The sequence below is a fragment of the Eutrigla gurnardus genome (assembly GCF_963514095.1).
Source record: "Eutrigla gurnardus genome assembly, chromosome: 18".
In the NCBI taxonomy this organism is placed as follows: domain Eukaryota; kingdom Metazoa; phylum Chordata; class Actinopteri; order Perciformes; family Triglidae; genus Eutrigla; species Eutrigla gurnardus.
In genome coordinates, this window is record NC_139929.1 from 6,179,627 (window position 1) to 6,200,691 (window position 21,065).

General features: G+C 39.1%; 2 protein-coding genes across 2 annotated transcripts in view; both read left to right on the plus strand.

The window, feature by feature from the left end:
• pou6f2 (POU class 6 homeobox 2) overlaps positions 1-9,265 on the plus strand; it is a 61,017-nt gene extending 51,752 nt beyond the window's left edge. The window contains exons 7-9 of the mRNA XM_084033271.1: positions 46-199; positions 3,167-3,335; positions 7,334-9,265. Coding sequence (XP_083889397.1) covers positions 46-199; positions 3,167-3,335; positions 7,334-7,841 — 831 coding nt within the window. The 3' untranslated portion in view covers positions 7,842-9,265. The remainder of the gene's footprint in view (positions 1-45; positions 200-3,166; positions 3,336-7,333) is intronic.
• Positions 9,266-19,299: 10,034 nt separating this feature from the next.
• otulina (OTU deubiquitinase with linear linkage specificity a) lies at positions 19,300-20,796 on the plus strand. The gene is made up of 3 exons (XM_084033343.1): positions 19,300-19,543; positions 19,675-19,796; positions 20,209-20,796. The coding sequence occupies exons 1-3, from the start codon at positions 19,433-19,435 to the stop codon at positions 20,633-20,635; spliced, it is 660 nt and encodes a 219-aa protein (XP_083889469.1). The 5' UTR covers positions 19,300-19,432; the 3' UTR covers positions 20,636-20,796.
• Positions 20,797-21,065: the final 269 nt, after the last annotated feature.

A 21,065-nucleotide genomic window follows, 5' to 3' on the forward strand; every position in this document is an offset into this window, starting at 1 on the left:
TGTCAATATATTATATCGGCTCTGTGTGTTTGTGTTTGCGTCCAGCTGCCTCAGGCTCAGCAGGGTCAGACAGGCCCCGCATCGTCTCAGCCCAACCTGCTCCACATGCCCCACAGACAGAGTCCTCTCCACCAGGCCTCTTCCTCCTCCTCCACCTCCTCCTCTTCCTCGGCTCTCAGCGTGGGGCAGCTGGTCAGCAGTAAGTGTCCAAAGCAGCTCACAAAAACACAACATGCCTTCAAATACATGGAGGAAAGACACACAAACCCCTCTCGGTTTCTGCATGTCCACATACTCTTGTGTCATATATTAATGACAGTGAATGAGCGTTACGGAACCCAAATTATAACAAAAGCACCATTTCTCATGTAAAAATTATATATAGCCATGCAGCTTTCTACCAAAGACAAAAAAGGGAGATTTGATGTCATTAAAAAAAAAATGAATATCACTAGACGATCGTACTAAGTGCTAAAAATGTAAATCAGATGACTTTTTTTGTACTAGAACAGATTCTGACACTTATTTCTAGAAAATTCTAGTCAATTTTATTGGAAACCTGTTGTTTTTTTTTACTCACTTTTAAGAAAACAATTGATTCTTGATAAAAATTTGATTTATTATTTGGTTATTCAAAATGCTCAGTACAATCAAGACAATATAGACAAGAATGAACATGAGTATGTATTGAATATTTTCTAAACTTCACCAGATAAAACCAAAACTATCGAGATAAGAGTATAAAAATATATATTTTTGTTACTAAGATTGTTAATAAGAGATGTTTTAAGATTCAACATGGCGGCCCCACAGTATCTACAGTACATTACTGTCCGTGTGGACAACTTTTGACTGATCCCTGTCTCCTCGCATTGTTATATTTTTTCCTGACTGTCAATTCTTTGGTTTATTAGATGATCCAAAGTGGCATGTGTTATGTTTAATGAACATAACTTTCATTCTTTCAATGCGTGGTCCTATAAATCACTGGGCCACAGCCTGTCAGCAAGCAGCTATTGCCTTTAAAAACTCTGTGTGTGTTTTTTTTAGATAAATTTCATTTGTCAGAGTCAATTCCTCTAAACTCCACGTAAACTCATTTTAAAGGCAGCTACAATGCCGCTGAATTTAATAAAAACCACTAGTCGCCATTGATCAACTTGTTGTAGACACCGTGTTTAGTTTGTGTTTGTAGCCTGGAAAATATCGCATAAACCATTTTTGAGTCTGCACAGAATCGTTGCTCAGCTCTGCAGTAAATAGAATTAATGCTTTATGCTGAATACAAGCCATATCACTTCCTCTCAATATCACACGCAGCATACATTCACGAAGAAAATCCCGTGACAGAATCAGAGTCGTCTGCCGAGGAGGGAAGATGAAATGTCATTGCATCCGCCGGCCACAAACAAAGTGCCAGAAACAGATTAAAAGGCTGAGAATGTCTGTTACAGTTATTTAAAAATAATCAGATAGGAAAATGTCAATCACAACGGAGAATGTCAGCAGTATTTCTGCCTCAAGGTTATTTTCATTTTAGATTTATATTTGTATTTATGAGCATGCAACTGTTTTCCGGCAACGACCAGTTGTTTTCATCTCTACATCACTTCGACCCCATTTGATGGTTGATTTACATATTGATGTTTAATCACAGTGTGATCAGAAGTGACATAAAGAGAATGATTATTGATAGCAGGTGTAAATGCAAAGAACGTATAATGCATGCAGTTAATAATAGGTGTATATAAGGATTAAACAACACATGGGGGCATTATAAATTCACTTTTCTTAACTGTTGATTTCTATCTTCTAAGGTCTACAAACTTCATCCCTACTTACTCTAGTTCAGGTAGATAAACATGAACATTTCAACAAAAGAAAAACAAACAGGTTTTCCTTAAGTGGAGGACAGACAAAAGCTTGACTTCATTATGTGCCACATAATAGCGAGTCTTGCATGTAATTTACGATGTTTTTTTGTCCTTTCAGCAGATAAATGCACCTTGTTATTGTCCTGTAGTTATTAAGCTTATATGTGTAGAAGAAAATAAGCATTTGGAGGACTAGATATTGATTATCTCCATTGTTTGTTTCACTTGTGAAAGCTTTAATCCTCCATTCATTATTGAAAAAAAATATTAGAATAATTTCAACCATAAACCATGTTTGGGCCGCGACTTCGTCTCTGAAGACAAACGTGGATCCAGAGGTTAGACCAGTTGCTTTAGACTGCTATTAGTCTTTTAAACCGAGTAAATAGACTCTGTAGGGAATGATGAAGAGATGCTCATCAATGTGGAGATGATGGGACCCGAAGCTGCGAGTGCTCATCCCTCCCATTTAGTCGGCTCGGAGTCTCCAGTCCCTCATCTTCCAAGTGTTCACACGTCTGGAGCATGCCGCATACGCTACACGTCACTTATGAGGCACAACGAGATGGCAGCCCCATAGATTTTTGCTTAAATACGCTTGGAGGATTCCCTTTAATAATTCATTGATAATGACCAAGATGAATAATTCAGAGGCACAAACTTTGCTTTAGTAAGCAGGATGCCGGGGCACCTGACATTGATGTACAACGTGAAATCACTTTTTATTAGCAGGGAAATTCTTCAAAATACTTCAGTGAAGTTTTTTTCAGATCTGTTCAAATGTGGAGATTCACGAACAAGCCTTTTTTTTTTTTTGCATAAAGACTTTCCTCCGTGCATGGAGGTTTGAAGGCCGATCAGATGGATATTTGATGTTTATTTGATTGTGCTAGCTTCAGTATGTATGTGCATTCAGTATATAAAGACGAGATCAATGCAAATGACCTACAGGATCCTTCTGCTCTCCATTGAATTAACAAGCTCTATGTTGTACGATATGGTCCCTTTGCTTTTTGTATGTGGGATTAAAGATTTACACTTCCAAGTCTGAGCAATGACACGCCGGCATTCACACCTCAGATGAATTTATTCATCTAAACATCTCTCGCAGTTTCCAGCAGAAGGGCAGAGAGAAATAATAAGTTCTGACCCAGAACTGGACTATTTGAAAGTTGTTTGGAGACGTTCATGATCACATATGTGTAGGTGTTTGCTTCATTCACTCTGGAAAATGAAGTAAGCGACGGAGGAGCAGAGGGCTAATAAAATGAGTCGTCTGTGTTGTATTGTAGACCCGCAGACCGCCCCGAGTGAGGTAGACGGGGTCAACCTGGAGGAGATCCGTGAATTCGCCAAAGCATTCAAGATCCGCCGGCTGTCCCTGGGCCTGACACAGACTCAGGTGGGCCAGGCGCTCAGCGCCGCCGAGGGGCCGGCGTACAGCCAGTCTGCCATCTGCAGGTAAGAACCAACGAAAGAGGGGGAAACTCAAACAATAAATGCTTCTTTATGTCTGATCAATACGTCCCAATTCTGTCAAATGAAAGCAGATAAAGTAGTGCAGCCTCACCGAGCCGTCTGACGCTCATAACAGCCATCTATTTTTCATTCCGTATTTTAACAGACATTATTAAGATATTAAAATACATAATTGACTACCACCACCCTGACAAACGAAGCTCTCATGTCTGTACTTACCCTCCTTCCTCTCCCTTCCCTTTCACCCGCTGACATGACAGCCGGGTGTTACTTATGTAAAATACATACACAAAGTATTACACGAAGCACTTAAAGCATTTAATAATTACTAAGGCCCGACGCCGGCTGCTCCGCCTGAACATGAGAGAGCTTGACGGCGATGATCTGTTAATAAGATTGCCATGTTTTACTCCCGCCACCAGGACAGTTTAGTCATAAATGGTGCATTATATATTCATGAGACAATCAGACAATCAGTGTTTCATCCCTGCTGTTTTTCCACTCGACTAACATTTAGCATGAAGAGGCCAAATGAGACACATTTCCCTTACAAGTCAGAATAATCGCCCTCCGTCCTGCTCAAATATTACTTTTTACGAGATAACTAAGTAGTAAATATTTTTTTACAATGCATAAAAAAACAATTTCAAGTAATATTAATTTAAAATTTGATAAATGGAAGTTAACTGCCTTTTCTAATCTAATTAAAGTATATATATATGTTTGTAAAACAACAATTATAGCCTGTTTTGCATCAGTTTTTGGAAAGTATTCCCCTCCGTCTTCAGCTCTCATTCCTGGATTAATTTTAATGCCCCTCTGCACGTACTTTGCTGATGACCTGCTCTGTTTATGTGACACGGCGCTGCCACGCACTTCTAAAACTTTCATCACATCAACATCAACCGGCCGATAAAATGTGAAACGGTACAGGGGCCGGGGTTCTTATGAGGCCCAGCCATCTCTGACTAATGTCTAAAGTCTTGAAATCACACATGAAATATTTACAGCCAGGCATAATTTAAATATTTATAACATACATTAAAAGCCATTAGTTTCAAAAAATAAACACTCTGTGGGCTGTTATTCATGCCGTTAAGACAATTTTTTTGTTTGTATGACATCGGACATGACATCGTGATGTTTTAAGTAGCGGGACAAACTTCACATGCTTTAGTTTAGTTAACATCAACGCAGACATGAAGTTTGAGGAGAACGGGGACGTCGCGGTAGCTCTGGGGCTCCGGCTCTCAACCCAGACAGACACTGACAGATGCTTCCATCTCGTCTCCTTTCATTGCTCGGTACGTTTCCAGGCACTTTATTAGTCTAAACAGGCTCGGGCATTACAAGAGGGCATCATCAAACCAAAGTGGCTCAGATCTTTAGTTCGCTTATACGTATGTATAAAAATGTAAAAGCTGTCACACATTTCTCATTTTAAAGGCTCGATTTAAGATAGAAAAAGGTTAATAACTCACCTTAATTAGTGTTTTCACATTGTTGAGAATTCAGAGCACCAATATGTCCTTCTCGTTCAGTAAATCTATGTGTCAAGGACACGTTTGACTCAGCATTAAGTGAGTTATGATTATCTTAAAGATTCAGATGTATATGTGTATATGTAGGGCAGGTTGTTATTATACATTTTTCAATATTGCATATATAAAACCTAAAAGCATCACTTTTTTTTAAATAAGTCTTTAAGAATATATTGCCATAGAACAGTCAGAACTTTTCACTTTTCCCACAACAACCAGAGATACTTGATGAAATGTCTGTTGACAGACAATGGCTATAAGAACCAGTGCTGTTTTAATCATGCAGTTAAACTGCTCTTAAAGTGGTCATCATGTAATTAAAGTGAACCATCCTGAGAAAGAAGATGTGCCGATGTATAAAAACATAGTAGTTGAGTCGTCGAGGTAAGTCTCTTCATATACTGTAGATTTGAGGTCATTTTAAGTGTTAACCTAAGACTCTGGTTCATGGCTGTAGACCTTCAGGCAGACTGTAAGTCAGGCCTAAACATACAGTATGTCTAAGCAGGCTCCTCAGGTACTTTTGAGAAAAGAGGCTGGAGGTGCGTTCAGGGAAACCTCCCCGGTGCTGATGCACTAGAGGAGGGAGTGCATGCCCCAGCCGAGCAGCTCTCAACTCATTTTAGTATCTGCCGTTCCTGTTGATCCATGAAATGTCCTGTCTCTGGTGACTCCTCATATTTACTAATGTATTCCCCGCAGTATGGAGCCCGCCTCTTCCCACTGTTTAGGAGCAGGTTATAAATAATCCCGCCTGTCGACGAGGAGGAATGCACCAACGAGGTGTAGGAGCAGAGGAAGTTCATGCATGCACGGTCGTCCCTCCCTCACTGGCTTGTTGTCTGCAGCAGCTCACCTCGCCATTTAAAAAATGTCTTGTGTGCATTGTTTGCTCCGCAGAGAGCAGAGCAGATCGGTGCTGTCCGTCCGTCAGAGCTGCTGTCAGTTCAGGAGTTGTTTTACTAAAAGCATTCACACACGTCACACCCATGTTCGTCCCAGAAACACTTTTAGTGCACTCGTGTTTGCTTATCGGATCAAATCAGATCTTAAAAAACTATAGCTCTTACGCTAAATTAAATCTTCCTCTGTTATCATACACGTTTGTGAAGATTTGTCTGCACTTACATTTAAAGTTAGTTAGTTTTTCTTCTCTTTCCCTTCATTTCTCATCTCCTCTATATTGTCTGCTATCAAATAAGGTTATTAAAAAACAGAGCAAGAGACTGGATTAAACATTGCAAATATACAACTTCAACAAATTAACCAAAACAATAAAAAGTGAGTAAAGCAGAGAAAAGAAAATATCAAATCTATTAAAAATAGCAGACTAAATCCTCATTTGCTCCTTCTTTTAAAAAGATGAAATACCAGTTTAAACTGTCATTGACTCGTATGTTTCCTCCCATGTTTCCTGTCACTCTGTCAAAAGACAAAATGGCCAAAAAACAAACAATAAAGCTAAAAGAATGATTAGAAATCCAACATTATCTTCAAATATTAACTGTCAGGGTGGTGTTTATATACAGTAGTCCATCCATTAGTCGTATAACTTGTAAATCACCATGAATAGAAAATATCTGAGCTTCTAGTGTGTTTTAAAGCAAATATCTGCTCAGAAATTATTTGATTTTTTAAACTCTGAAATATCAATGTCTGTATAGAAAATCACAGAAAAATGGAATCCGGTAACGGTTATTTTATTCTAATAGCTCATATAGTATGTGTTCCTATCACAGGCTACAGCAGCTCATGGGCTGCCAGCTAGCAGGGTTTTTATAAAACGCTTCATTCCCCGGTCTGACTTTGACTTGATGTAATGTGAGTTCACTTGAAGTCAGAATTACGTGTCAAGCAGCCGCAGGAACTTTCAGGAAGTGTGCAAATGTATTGTATTAAATATAAAATGAGACATTGTTAGAGGATGAAAGAAAGTTTAAAAATGTATTAAATGTACATTTTGATTAATAATTCAAGCTCTTTTTGTAAATAAATGATGGAGCCATATTTAACTGCATGCATTAGTGGATTTTTGTTTTTTATTTAACACCTGAGGGGAAAGAAATGGGACATTTTGGAGTAAATCCTGTTTTGTTTTGTTGATATTTGAGAAGTCCAGTATTGAATTAGATGTTTTGGTATGTTTTTGGTTCAACTGGACCTGATTTTAGTTATTGGCAACATCTCCTTGCTCCACTATTGCCAATTTGGGACAGAGGCACAGCCTCCTTGAGAAAGTTAACACACTACTTGCATCCGCCACCGTCAGCTGCTGCAGCTGCGGTGTTTCCAGGTGCAGAATACAGGACTTTGGCTCGGACGTGTACCCGGATGTTAGTCTCAGTCCCTGTGGCATTCTGGTTGAGGAGACAAAAGGCAGGCAGCTTATCCCTTGTTCTGGCAGGGCACCTAAGATTCTTTTTTCTCAATTCTCCCCAGACACACCATCCTGAGAAGCCACTTTTTCCTACCACAGGAAGCCCAAGAGAACACTATAGGTAGCAGTGTGACAGGCAAACTGAACCCTGGCCTTTTATATCCTGCCAGGTTTGAGAAGTTGGACATCACCCCTAAAAGCGCCCAGAAGATTAAGCCCGTTCTGGAGCGCTGGATGGCCGAGGCTGAAGCCCGCCACCGATCCGGCATGCAGAACCTGACTGAGTTTATCGGCAGCGAGCCTTCCAAAAAACGCAAGCGGAGGACCTCTTTCACCCCGCAGGCGCTCGAGATCCTCAACAGCCACTTTGAGAAGAACACGCACCCCTCCGGACAGGAAATGACGGAAATAGCCGAGAAACTGAACTATGACAGGGAGGTGGTGCGTGTCTGGTTCTGCAACAAGAGGCAAGCCTTGAAAAACACAATAAAGCGTTTGAAACAGCCCGAACTCGGCTCGGCTGCACCAATGGACCCTCTCACCGATTCTCTAGAGGAGCTCCAGAAATGAACGGCGGAGTGGAAAAAGTGGCAGCCATTAAAAACAACGAAGGTGGACGAACTCATCTTTAAATGAGGACTGAAAAAAAATGTTCCCGAGTTCCCCCGGACGGACAGTCATGAGTTTGCAAACAAAAACTATGTGTTGTCAGTGTGATTACCACAGCTATGTAAATGACCTTGGCGAAACCAAAAACATGAAAAAGAGATTAATATCTGAGAATTATGTGAAGAAAAAAAAGTAATACAATGTGCTGTTTCCAAGAGTTTTAGATTCTGGCCTTACAGACCAGACTATCGCCCAAATTTTGGTTCCCACAAGGAGGGATTTAGTAAAGAGATCATACCAAATCAAAACACTATTTACCAAAGTCTGTTGCATCTGAGTACTAAGAATAATTTTGTAATGTAAATGTGCTCTAAATTTTTACATTTGTACTGGCAAATCTAAGCTATATGTGTGAGGTTGAGTATACATTTTATCTTTGTCTCGCTTACTTTTTTCTTCATTGTTTGTATGTAAATATCTAAAAAAAGAAAAAAAAAAAAAAAAAAAAGAATCCGTCTTCGACTTGAAATCACACTGATAAAGTTTCTCTTTTGGACAAAAAAAAAAAAAACTTTGCTGTTAAACAAATGCATAATAATGTCGTTTGCCTCTGATTTGTGTTTCATCTGCAAATATTTTCAGTCACAGTGTAACTTTGTACAACTTTTACAGGTATTTATTAATAATCTCATGAGATTGTTTCAGAGGACGAACGGAGAGAGTAAAATAAGGACTTTCACGTGATGAAGATGAGGTTGATGAAGGGATTGAGTGTCTGTCAAGTCTACTGCAGCTTTGTTTTCAGCTACTGTGTCATTCTGTTGCCAAAGCCTGATAGCCAAAGAACACATACATTTCAGCTCAAGGACTGGTGAAGACTTTACCGTTTTATTTACTTGTTCACACGACTTTCTCCCCTTTTTCTAAAAGTGTTTTACTCTGTGGGTCAACTTTAACAACAACAACAAAAAAACACTACCATGTCAAACAGCTGCAAAAATGTCTGCTGTAATAACTTATTGCCGCAATATAGAAAATGTGTTGGAATTAATTTAGCTTTTAAGAACATTTGCTTCTGCATGATTCAACTCACACGTAGAAGGATTCATTTTTATTATTATTAAAAAAAAAACACATTATTTCACATAATTTACCCTTTAATTATTCCCTAAAATTAAAAATACAACATGCGGTTGACGCCTCTTTGTTGCCACTGGCCAAACTACGGAGCTCAGATGTGTGTAGAACCTGAATATTTCAACACAAGTGTGTTTTTTTCTGCAGATATAAGTGTTGTTCCCTTTATATTCTGCGTTCGTCTCAGCTACGACCAACAATCAACCATTTTAATGAAAATGTGGGGGTTTTCTGCACCTATGATTGATTTCTACTACAGTAAAAATGCTTTAAACGATTCATTTCTTCAGATTCTCTTCAAGATTTCATGTGCTTGTGGTTCATTTTTGATTCAAAATGTATTTCAGTCAACTGACTCTCCATCACTGGGTACAAAACTGTGTATTTTACGCGGTAAAACCTTGTGAGGAAATGTCCAGGCAAGAAGAAATATTTGGCTCTCACGAAAACCCTCACAGGAAAAAAAAAAAAAAAAAGTGAATGTTGAGAATAAGTGTCACATGTCAGAACGAGTGAACTTAAGTTGAAGTGAGGCGAAATTTGATGCAATTTATTCAGAATCATGTGTCTGCTCGATATCTGTCCTTCCATGTCACATTGGTTATCTCAGTCCTCCGTCCTCCTTTGTGCTCTGTTCTTCTTCGCTGCCTGGAAAACACAAACACACGCTAGATGGTCCATGAAAAAGACTTTTAATATTGATTTGAATATACATTCAAGTAAAACACCACCTTCACCTCCTTATGTTTTTATTTTATGTTGCTTTCATAAAAAATAAATAAAAAACTATCTGCATCCACCCACCAGACAAACACGATGAAGCGGCGGGCTCCTGCAGGTACGATATGGATCTGTTCTGAGGCTTATCAATAAAGCTGTAACCAAAACCAAAAATAAAAAACGGGAAATATAAAAGAAGACACAGAAAGGAGTTATGCCTTTGCTCAACTTTTCAATGCTGGACCAAAGCTCTATAGTTATGCACATTGTACAGAGAAATAGATTCATGATGTTGACAATCTTTAAAAAAAAACAACAAAGATAACTGGAGAGTAGAAATGTACAGTAGTTCATCACGGTTTACCTCAGTACTGTTCTTGTGAGAATCATACGAACGCCATACAAGCAGCAGCAGGTCGGGAGAAAAGATGGTTCCTCTGCACTGTGTGTCGATGTTCACCTTCAATGTGGAGGGAGAAGGCTCGTGTTTTATTTATTATCATGTGACACATGATTGTTTTATTTTTTTTTGTGAAGTGGTTTCCAGAGCAACGTGTGACTCTGGTCATCAGTTTGTTTTTTCTGTCATGGATGCGTTATTTTCCTCATCCGTTGTGACGTTTTCACCTCCTTCGGTTTTCACAGACCCTTAGACGCCCGAGTAGTAAAAAAAAGAAAAGGAGATTTACCGTAATGTTGCTCTCGACCCCAATTAGGATGACTTGTGAATCACCTTTAAAATGCTTTTTGTGAAATTTTACTAACGCAAAAACAAAGCGGTTTGACGTTTGTTAAATAAGTCAAAGAACTCGAAACCAAAGCTGAAGAGCCCACAGAGGTTGGTTTTCATTTTTTTATGGACTGAAAACTGTACTTAATCTATAGAGCAATATCTGTTTGGTCAGTTAAGCAGCACTTTGTGTATTTCAGAAAAAAACAACAAAAAAAAGCTTCAAGTCTGTCACATTGATTTGTACCATAATTAGTAATAAACAATTGTTTGACATGAATATCGGGGTCCTGTTTTCAGTGGAATTTTTTTTTTTTTAATTCTTAATAAAAATGTTCATGACACAATGATGCCATGATCACAGAGACATAAGCTTCAGGGATGGGCCTGCTAGACATACATTTACAGAATGTGAATAATAATAATCTATTAATTAAAAATATGAGCTAATATCTTAATATGTACTATTCGTTATTCCCCATTATTTATGAGGCAGTAACATTAACTTAATTCAGTTAAAACAGCTAAGCTCCAGCTAACGCTAACTAGCTTAGCAGAGGAGCAGTTATCTGCCATTCGACCGCCTTTAAATCATATTTAAATCTACTATATTGTAGATGGATCAATTATTGATTGAAAATGTGGTAGCTTAACATTTGCAGTTGCACATAACTAAATGAGGCAGTGGCTAAATCCAAGCAAGATGGAAGAAACGGCTACACTCCTGCTAAAGCTAACAAGATGAACGGATTAGCAGTAGGCTAACTCGCTAACGCTTTTGACTCTTTTGGAATTTGGGTTCCTCTGAGCTCATATTGTCATTTAAATTATCATTGATATGAAAATTGGTAATTGAGTTTCAAAATGAGACCGTATATATATATAAATGTAATTATGGTGGAGAGAGAAAGAAAACAAGCTAAATTCTTGGTAACTAGCTTAGCAGAGTAGTTATCATCTCAGCTTGTGACTATGGGAATTTGTGTGATTTAAGCTATTATTATAAAATATAATATGAAGTTATCATTGATTACAATCTTAGAAATCCAATTTGTTATTCCACGTTTAAAAAAGGCAGTACCTAAATTCAATCACGTTGAAAATTATGTTGCAAAACTTGTGCTAACGATGATTATTGGCCATCTCTCAGTGTGGGTAAACTTTAAATCACATATTAACACGTGTTAAATTGTACTTTAATGTATCGTTAACTTCAAAATAGAGTCAATATTAACAGCATTGATACATAATAGTGCTTAATCAACCATAATATGCATAAAATAAAGTGGATAGATAGATAGATAGATAGATAGATAGATAGATAGATAGATAGATAGATAGATAGATAGATAGATAGATAGATAGATAGACAGACAAACAGGTGCAGCTTGCCGTTCAAAGGTTTCAGTAACGTACAAATATTCCACGAACATCACTGACTTCTCTTTTCATCTTGGTCTTTTCAACTGCACATAAACACAGCGATTGAAGCCCTCAAACGAGACCCAACCTGTCCTGACTTTCACTGCGAGGTCACGGTCAAGTGCGTCTTAAATCATCCCGTACACACCTCCGTATTTAAGATGTTATTTGGCGCATGACATGGCGAGCGGACTTATTCGGCGTGTTTAATGAGAGACGGTTCTACAAAAGGAAGCCGTGCATACAATATTTAGCTATTTATTTACATTTCCTCGGGGGTCAGTGGAGAAGAATAGGTTGCATGTCAAGTTTGCTGCTCATCAAAGCTTCATGCGTTTCGCCTTCACCAAATAACAACAAGACAAGTGTAAAGAAGACGAAATGTATAAATAAACGGGGAGAAAGCCTTTTGAAACTAAACTCAAAAGTTTGATACGGCTTCCCTGTCCACGATGCCTTTGAAAAACGGGCAGGCTGCTGAAAAAGAAAGTAGCGGATAAATAAATAATAATAATAAAAAGCACAGACAACATAAATTATTAACATTAGAATGAAAACTGATGTTCTAGATGCTTTTTTGTCTTCCTTTCAGCGCTCTCGCCCGCCTTCATTTTCAAAACACTGGATGTATTTTTGAGTGGTGATGGCTGAGGTGTACAGCTCCAGTCGGTTATTTGATGTTCCTTTGTTTTTCCCCCCCAACCGCGCCATTTTTATTGTCTTTCCCATTAACAATGTAATTGTGCAGATGCAGCTCCTGACCCATATCTGTTTTCTCAAACTGTTTGTATTCTGCAGCCGATGAAAGTTTACTTTCTATTCTCTGTCTGCGGCAGTTGAATGAAGGTAGCAGCGGCGTTAAAAAGGAATCCTGGTGCAGAGTTAGAGAGGAAATGTCAAGGATTTAAGCTTTGTATCAATCATTCTGGGATGTGAATCGGATAAGATGCACAAAAAGTTCCTCTTTTTTCTGCAAGTTTTTTTAAGTTTTATAGTTTGCTAGATTTGACAAATCTCCACCCCCCCCAAAAAAGTAAGTAGCATCCCATTCCTGAAAGTTTATTTTCCCAAAACCTCTTCATACTTGTACCTGCATGAACCAGGAGGAAGGAAGCCACTTTATTAAACACAAATCTCTGTATTGATGTGTGTTTATGACCCACTTTTCATGCAGGATGTTAATTCAAGTCGTTTTATTTATAAAGCTTCAGAGCACTTTAATATTACGTAACGTTAAATAGGACCCCACCACTGTCTGGTCTCAAGATAACGTGTTTACATTTTAATTTCATTTTTTAGATATTTCATGTAATAAATAGTCACGCTCCTCATTTTCTCGGTGACTTGGTGAAACGTCTTGAGGTTTCTGACCAGTCTGGATTATGATCTGTGTTTTTTCCTTATTATTTAACTTGTGTGATGGATAAACGTGTCATCAAAACAAACATTAAATTAATAAATAAATCAACAAACAAACAACAGCCTTTACCTTTGGACTCCTGATTTCGATCGGGAAAAAAAAAAAACATTAAAACATCTGGATTGCAGGAAGAATAATGAAGGAATGACCCCCAAACTCAAAGCATCCGTTGAAGGCATTTCAAGGTGGTTCACGAAGGGAAAAATGCAGAATAAAAAAAAATGTTTGAACAAAACTTGGCCGCTATAAGAGCAGTTTACAGTAGCTGAAGGATCCACACTCCTTTGTGGTGATGTTTCTAAGACGGTCATCCAGCAGAAGAGTGTTGACCTCTGAATCATGTGGTTTATTGATATTTGGACAGCTGTGGTCTCCTCGGGAAGGATTTAAAGTGAGCTATAAGTCCTTTTCTTTGTGTGTGTATATATATATTTTTATATGAACGGAATCAAAGTGAAGTCTCCAGTCTGACTTGTTGCAATGAAACATTCCCGTTCAACCTGCGATGACTTGAAATAGTCCCGAGTGGGGGGGGGGGGGGGGGGAGGCCAGATAGAAACAGTATGACACGTCGGCGCTCCAAATGGATTATGTTTCAATATCAGTCCGGACACAGAAACGGAGCGGTGGAGGCAGAGAGTGCATGTGTTGGATGCAGATGGTTTTAAATTGCTGCCTTTGTTTTCCATCAGGCATGAAGCATTCACTTTCCTTATCTTTCAGACAATGCGCAGTGGGCTGATGTTCTGGGTAAATGAACTGTCGGCGTATCCCTCACCCTCCCGCTCCTCCCGCCTTCTTGTTTTCACTTCCTCCTCAAGGTTGAGATGTTGGTACACTGACTGTGAAGCCCGAGCTGCTCAGGCGTCTCCCACTTTGCTGCTCCGCACACCCAGATGCCTCTGGGGGTGCAATTACCAATCCTCACATGCAATCGGGGTTGGCCATGCATATGATCCCTTTTGCTTTCACTGTTGTTCCCGTGTTTATTTCTTTTTTTTCCCAGCGTTATTAGCAATGACACACTGTGAGGTATTTGCAGGTAGAGGAGTTAATAGCCCGGGTCTTTACCGAGACACCTGTCTGACTTGAGCAGCTGATTGCATCGGCTCATAGTCAATTTAACTTTCTAGCAGCACAGTTTTTTGAATGCATGTCTTGAGGCGCTGATGTCTCTGTTTTCCAGCAGCCCTGAACTCTGCTCGGTGCTTCTGTGCAGGAAAGTCTCACAAAAAGCACAGGTGAGCCTGTTAAAGCTGCTGCACACCTGCATTTCCTCGTGTGCTGCACTTGAGTGCAATTTTGAGGTATTTGTATGGAACATTTTCTGCTGCTTTGTACTTTTACTCTACAAGGCAAATGTACTTTTTACTCCACGATATGTACTTGATAGCAGATTCCTATTGTTAATGCAAAATATAATAAATCAAATTAAAGCTGGTCATTTTGAGAAACTAGCGAAAGTTAGATGGAATTCTAAAGAACATTTTTTTTTTTAGTTTGTCAGAGCATTTAATTAATATATTGCTGTTTGGATTTTATGAGAATTTGAACAAATGTAACAAAACTTGTAAAAAAAAAGTATAATTTATTATTATTATTGTTGAAATTAGCTCCATATAAAGAACATTAATGCGTCAAAAATGCTAGTCGAAAAATGATAAAAGTAACAATAAAAAATACTAACAATAAATATATATAACAACAATAATATGAGCTTTATTCACTGTTCTGTATAATAAGTACTTTTTAATACATCTTGATTCTAGTACTTTTGTACTTTTACTAAAGTAAAAGTATATCCTCAGTAATTTTCTTCAGTATTGACAAACTGTTCTTTCCTGTTAATTTGACTACAGCAGTAACAGACACATGTATGCATACTATAGTATTTGGATATAGTTGAAGATAAAAGAATGTAATAAATATCACATAATTTAAAGGTTCATGATGACGGCGACTCATACTGAATGTGTTTCCTTTGAATACAGTGATTGTACAGTACGGAGCACAAGGACGACATGAAAACGATCATGAACCACCATCAAATCTTCGTCAGTGAATAGAATCAGACATTATTTCATCGTGACGCTCCACAGCCGAGTTACAGCTCTGCACTGTCGAGATGTAAAAGAGATTATCTTTGCGTTGACTTTGAGCATCAAAAGCCTTATTTTCACGTGTTTTGTACGACATTGTATCCTCGGGTTCATTTTAAAGACCGTCCGCCTTAAAGAAGTCCACCTTAAGAAAACATGACTTTTATCCTCAGGAAACTTTCATCAAAAACTATTTTGAATCCTGACTGAACCAGGAACTTATTTTTGTGCCTCTCCTTTGCTCCAGGAGTCTTTATATAATAAATAATGGCCTCTTAATCATGACTCTGTTTTGAGTCTCTGGATTCTTAGATGATTAGTTGGAGGTCAGAGAAAGGGGGTGAATAAAATATATTAATAAATCACTTTTTTTGTATGGGGACTTTATTTTTGTTTTTCCATATTTAATTGATTCAGTTGATTATTCATTTATCATCTGTAAATTGTTAATGCTGTTTTAAAGCCACACTAATGGCTGGATTAACCCGCTAGTCGGGCCCGAGGCAAATATTTACTATGGACCTCTATTGACCCCTTTATTTCCAATGTTTTTCTATTAAACATCTGGTATGTGAACAGCTTCCAAGACAGGAAACAACATAAAGTCCTTTCATTTTGGTTAATAATATTCTTTATTGGTATTTCCAATTATCTTTTACAGATTGTCCAAAGGCGATATCTGCATTTTTACGTCTTATGTTGGTTCTTAATCGACTAAAACAGCCATAAAATGAAAGCTTTCTATATATTCCGCCGTTTGCCCGGCGAGCCTGAAATCTTTTCTCAATCCATCTTTTCTCCACCTCGCTGCTTATGGAGTTCCTCTGCCTTTGCAGAGCAGCCAAGTGGACGTTTTGCATGTAAGGGGTCACAGGGAATCACTCTTTCATACTATTTTGTGTGTCAGTGGATTTGAACAGTTATGGCAAACCTGCAAAACGCTACGGTAAAAAAAAAAAAAAGATGCAAAAAGACCATGAATGATGAAGGGGGTTGCACTCAGGGGTTGCATCCTCTCCTCTCTCCATGGTTACGGCCCAGCCAATGTATAATAATGTGCTACTTAATCTGAAACATGACCGAACAGAAGCATTCTGCCTTAAAAAACAGACGATTATGAGTTAAAAGCGGCGGATGAAAACTGAAATTGTTTCCCCCTCTTGCCAGGTAGTTTGTAAGCAGCGCATGGAAGAACCCTTTGGCTAAAGTGCAACTCTCCTGCTCATGGGTCATCGCAGCTTTAAGAGCTGGAGAAAAATAGCCGGCCCTGCCCTCCATCATCCTCTCATCCCGCTGACCTCTATACGTACGGTATATTATACTTACAGCACACAGAGAAAAGAGGGAGGGGGGGGGGGGAATGATTGCATATCTGAAGGCATCGAGAGAGCAGATATGGATGAGAGAGGAGTGACATGGTCGGACACATCTTTGCTTTCTTATTAGTGAGGGTCTGTACGGACACTTTGGGCCCTTTTTATGGGGCCGTGATGAAACCCCTCTATGTGCGTCTGTGGAAAATGGCCAGGGGAAATCACCGATGAGAATCACTCAAAGACAGGGAGATGTCAACAGGCACATAATGATAGCTGATGGCCCCAGAACACTCTCCCCTTTTCCCCTCTCAGCCTTACCTGCACAACTTGCACCGTGCTAGAAAACATAATTAGAGGTTAAATAAAAACACACAAAAAAAACAGAAAGAAGGGAGGTTTATCTCTGTGTTTTCTGTAAGCAATGCTCTTTGTTTTATACATCAGGAAGTCCCCTTTTTTTCTCCTTCTCAATCTCTCTTTCACTTCATGGAGAAAGGGAGGAGGAGGAGGAGGAGGAGGAGGAGGAGGAGAGCTCCCTCTGTGAGATGCCAAGGTGCTCCCAGTCCATTGTGCTGCTGGCTGTCAGGTTAAATTAGGGAGTACAGGCTCCGTGAGTGTAAAAAAATCAATACTTGATGGAAGATTGCTCCCCGGAAAATCTGTTTTGATTCCAGGATTAATTCTTGACCAAAGGCTCCAGCAAAATGACATGCCATTAGCCTGAAATGAACACATTCTGCAGTGGAAATTGGATGGAAATGTGTCAGGTGATTGCCCCTGTTTGTTGTTTTGACTCTTTGAGTGAGGGGGGGGGGGGGGGGGGGGGGACCGAAGGTGTGGCCGCCGTGAGAGCGAGGCCTCCATTTCCAGAACCGGAGACGAGTCCACCGCGGCCTCGGGAGGATTCTCAGGGCCATTGTTGTCCGGCGGCTGCAGATGTCTCCCACCAAAGCTAAAAGACACGTGTCCTGTGTTTTCCATAAAGAATGAGGAAATCTGAAAATAAAACATCCCTCCACGCAACAGCGAGTAAAAAGGGGGGGATGTGAGATGCAGTATTGATGAGAGAATAATGTGTTTGTCATGATGGATGACTTTTTTGTGTGTGTGAAAACTTAAACAGGAAGCTGTAAAGACACTCTGGACAGTGATTTGAACAGCTGGAGGGTTCAGGAAAAGAACAAAAACAATAATGACAACAGACAGGATTTTTGACACCCTGACCATGAGTTTCTAACCAAAACATATATGAATTTATGCATTTATTCGTCATTTTTAATTGCATGTTTTGCTCATCAGAGGTATGGAAAAACCAATCGATATGCATGATTTTCCTCGTGTGGAACTTATTATAAAAAGATATCTCTTCATAATGAATATGCAGAACGGTCTCCTTTCATTGTAATATTTTGTTTTATTCCACAGAAACACTTACGGCCTAAAATTAACTTCTGATCTTAGAATGTCAAAATGCAAATCGATATGTTGCACAAATGTCATGCTGAAGATATGTGTTTCTGTATTTCCAGCTGTTTTAATGTGCAGATTGTCAACATTTAAAGAAATAAGGAATAACAGCCTATTGATAATCTTTGTGTGTTTTTGTAGATAATTAATTCAGACACTTCCAGGAGAATTGTCAGAGCTCAAATGTAATCAATTTATCTGAAAACTTGAAAAAATACCAAATATAATGTTCAACAGCATGGGTCACATGTTTAATCCAAACCCTGTTTAAACTTTTCTGGACTTCATGACTTCAGAGGTTTTCTTAAAATGAAAATAAGGTGTGAATGTATTTGTTTGTGCTTTTATTTGATTAAAAACAACAAGATAAAGAAATAAAGCGTTATGAAGATGGAAATAAACTGAGAGACAGAAATAAAAGGCACGAAGAGATCTGTAAACACATTTTAATGCCTGTGGATGTTTGATCGTTATGGCTCCCTTCAGTAATCTGTGTGTGCTCAGTTTTACAGCGAGGTACTAGCGCCCCCTGCAGGATTTTGCGTGTGTATAATTTCCTGGTGTTCAAAGTCGCCAGGTGGCAGTGTGCACCACGGCTTCACCACAGAAGAAGCGCTCATTTATGGAAAAGTACACCCAAAAAAAGCCTCAAACAACAACAAAAATAAATAAATAAATATGTTGCCATTATGAGAAATACCAAATTCTAATTGAAGGATTTGGGTTTTCTCTTTCAGACGAACATGTTTTTATTAAATGCAGCGGGTCATGATCAAGAGAGGAGGGAATTCATTATCAGGGCTAAAAATTAGGAAAAACACAATATTACAGTGGAGAAAATGCTAGTAAAGATATCAAGGAGAATCCGAAATCATCTAATTAATTTATTATTTATAACAGGAAAAATAGAGATATGTATGTTTTTTGTTCCGCGACCCTGAATACAGGATAAGCGGTAGACAATGGATGGATGGATGGATGTTTTTTGTTTTCTTTTCCTGCCAATATTGCGATTTACATTCCAATCCAGTAGGTGGCGGTAATGCTGTTTTTTAAACCGCCATTAAACCCACAGACGAAGAAGAAGATGGCGCAGGATGATGACGCACTTCAGCCAAAGCAACAAAAATAAAGTTGCGTGTTGCCTGGCGCTGCTGTCCAGACTCGAGTGGAACATTAACAGTTTACTATTATAAATAATAATAATAAAACTAATAAAAAGGTGTTATTTTAATCCGGCTATGTCTTGGGTTAAAGCGGTTTCACACAGCGAAGATGTGTTCGACGAGGATGCGGACGAGCTCAGTTTACAGAGCCGGGAATGGACGTCCAACATGAAGAGACGAATCCGGGTAACTATTAGCTCGATAAACGTAACTCACTCTCGGTCTGCTGTCCTTTGTTGTGATCCTGTTATGAGTTATGTAGTTTATTAACGGGTTTAGCGTGTTAACGTTTCCCTTCTGACTGGTGTTGCGGACAGGACGGTTACGTGGACGGGATGGACACCGGGGAGGAGGGCTCGCTCCAGGCCGGGTTTAACCTCGGCTTCCACGAAGGAGCAGCTCGGACTGTCGCTGTGGGACGACTGAAAGGAATCATCAGGTAAACCATCATCTTGTTTACCTCATATATGAAATATATCCGCAGGTAAAGGTCGGGTTATGACAGTGTGTAATTATTATTGTGTTATTAAACATTTATGTTGCACAAAATACACAGAAAAGACACAAATATTTACATTATTTTTCATGTCACTCATGATGATATTTACAATTAAAAATTATATTTAATCATATTTATTCTAAAATACATGTTCTCATTATTGTCTTTTTCCCCTCCATCCCAGTCACTCTTTATAAAAACAGTGTATTTTTGTTTTTTTGGCACAGAAACATCATGAACCTCTTTTGTTCTGCTCTTTATTGAAGAGTCTTTTCTGTCCAGCTGACGCCCGTCACTTCTCTGTACCATTGTTGTATCTGACACTGTTGCCTCTTTGTTTCTCGCATCACAGCGCTATATCGTGCTGGTGCCAGATCCAACATCCGGAAGGACCCGTCCCAGCCTCCGTTAAAGACCTCCTGCAGCAGGTTTCCAAGCACGAGGACTCCATTATGGCGGGCATCAAGGCGGCTTTGGAGAATCCTCTTCCCAGTGTGAGCTCTGTCATGGAGAGCATGGAGGACCTGGAGGTGAAGCAGGCGGGTTCAGGCTGCTGTGGAGGAGAGGGCTGCAAAGAAACAGACTGCTGCAAGAATGGAGAAAAAATGGACCTGGACGTTCCTCACCAGCGACCAAAGCTGTGTTCTGGGTCCACGGACTTCTCCTCCAGCTCAAGTGAAAACCTAAACCACTTCCTGCAGCGCTGCGTGGATCTAGTGTCGGAGCTCGGACTTCCACAGGAGCTGATCGGTCACATAGAGGAGCTGAAGAACATGTAGTGACCGAAGACCACGTTCACAGCGGACAATGCTCACGAACTATGGAGTCTGGACATTTCTAACTCATAGCAATGAAGTGCTTTTGGTGTATATAATGTAAAATAGTATTTTGAATACAGAATTTGTATGAAGAATGTTTAAATAATAAATGGATTTACTATATTTCACTGCGTTTCTGTTCTCACCTTTTGTTGCCAAACAAAAATGTTAATTTTATGTTAATATATATATATTTATACTGAATATTTGAAATTAATTCTTCCGATATGTAGGAAATGTTTTAACTTCAATACATACTACAGCTGTCCTTACATTATATAGCTAATACTTTATTTTATTGCATGGATTATGCATTCGTTTGGGGGATATTCCTCTTCATCATAACTTTGCAGCTTGAACTTTGACCCTTTTGCTCATGTGTCACTGCGCA

Excerpts from the sequence above, each read along its gene's own strand:
- otulina (XM_084033343.1), top strand. The coding sequence starts at position 19,433 with ATGTCTTGGGTTAAAGCGGTTTCACACAGCGAAGATGTGTTCGACGAG. Across the intron at positions 19,544-19,674 it reads ACATGAAGAGACGAATCCGG|GACGGTTACGTGGACGGGAT; the intron begins GTAACTATTAGC and ends TGTTGCGGACAG. Across the intron at positions 19,797-20,208 it reads CGACTGAAAGGAATCATCAG|CGCTATATCGTGCTGGTGCC; the intron begins GTAAACCATCAT and ends CTCGCATCACAG.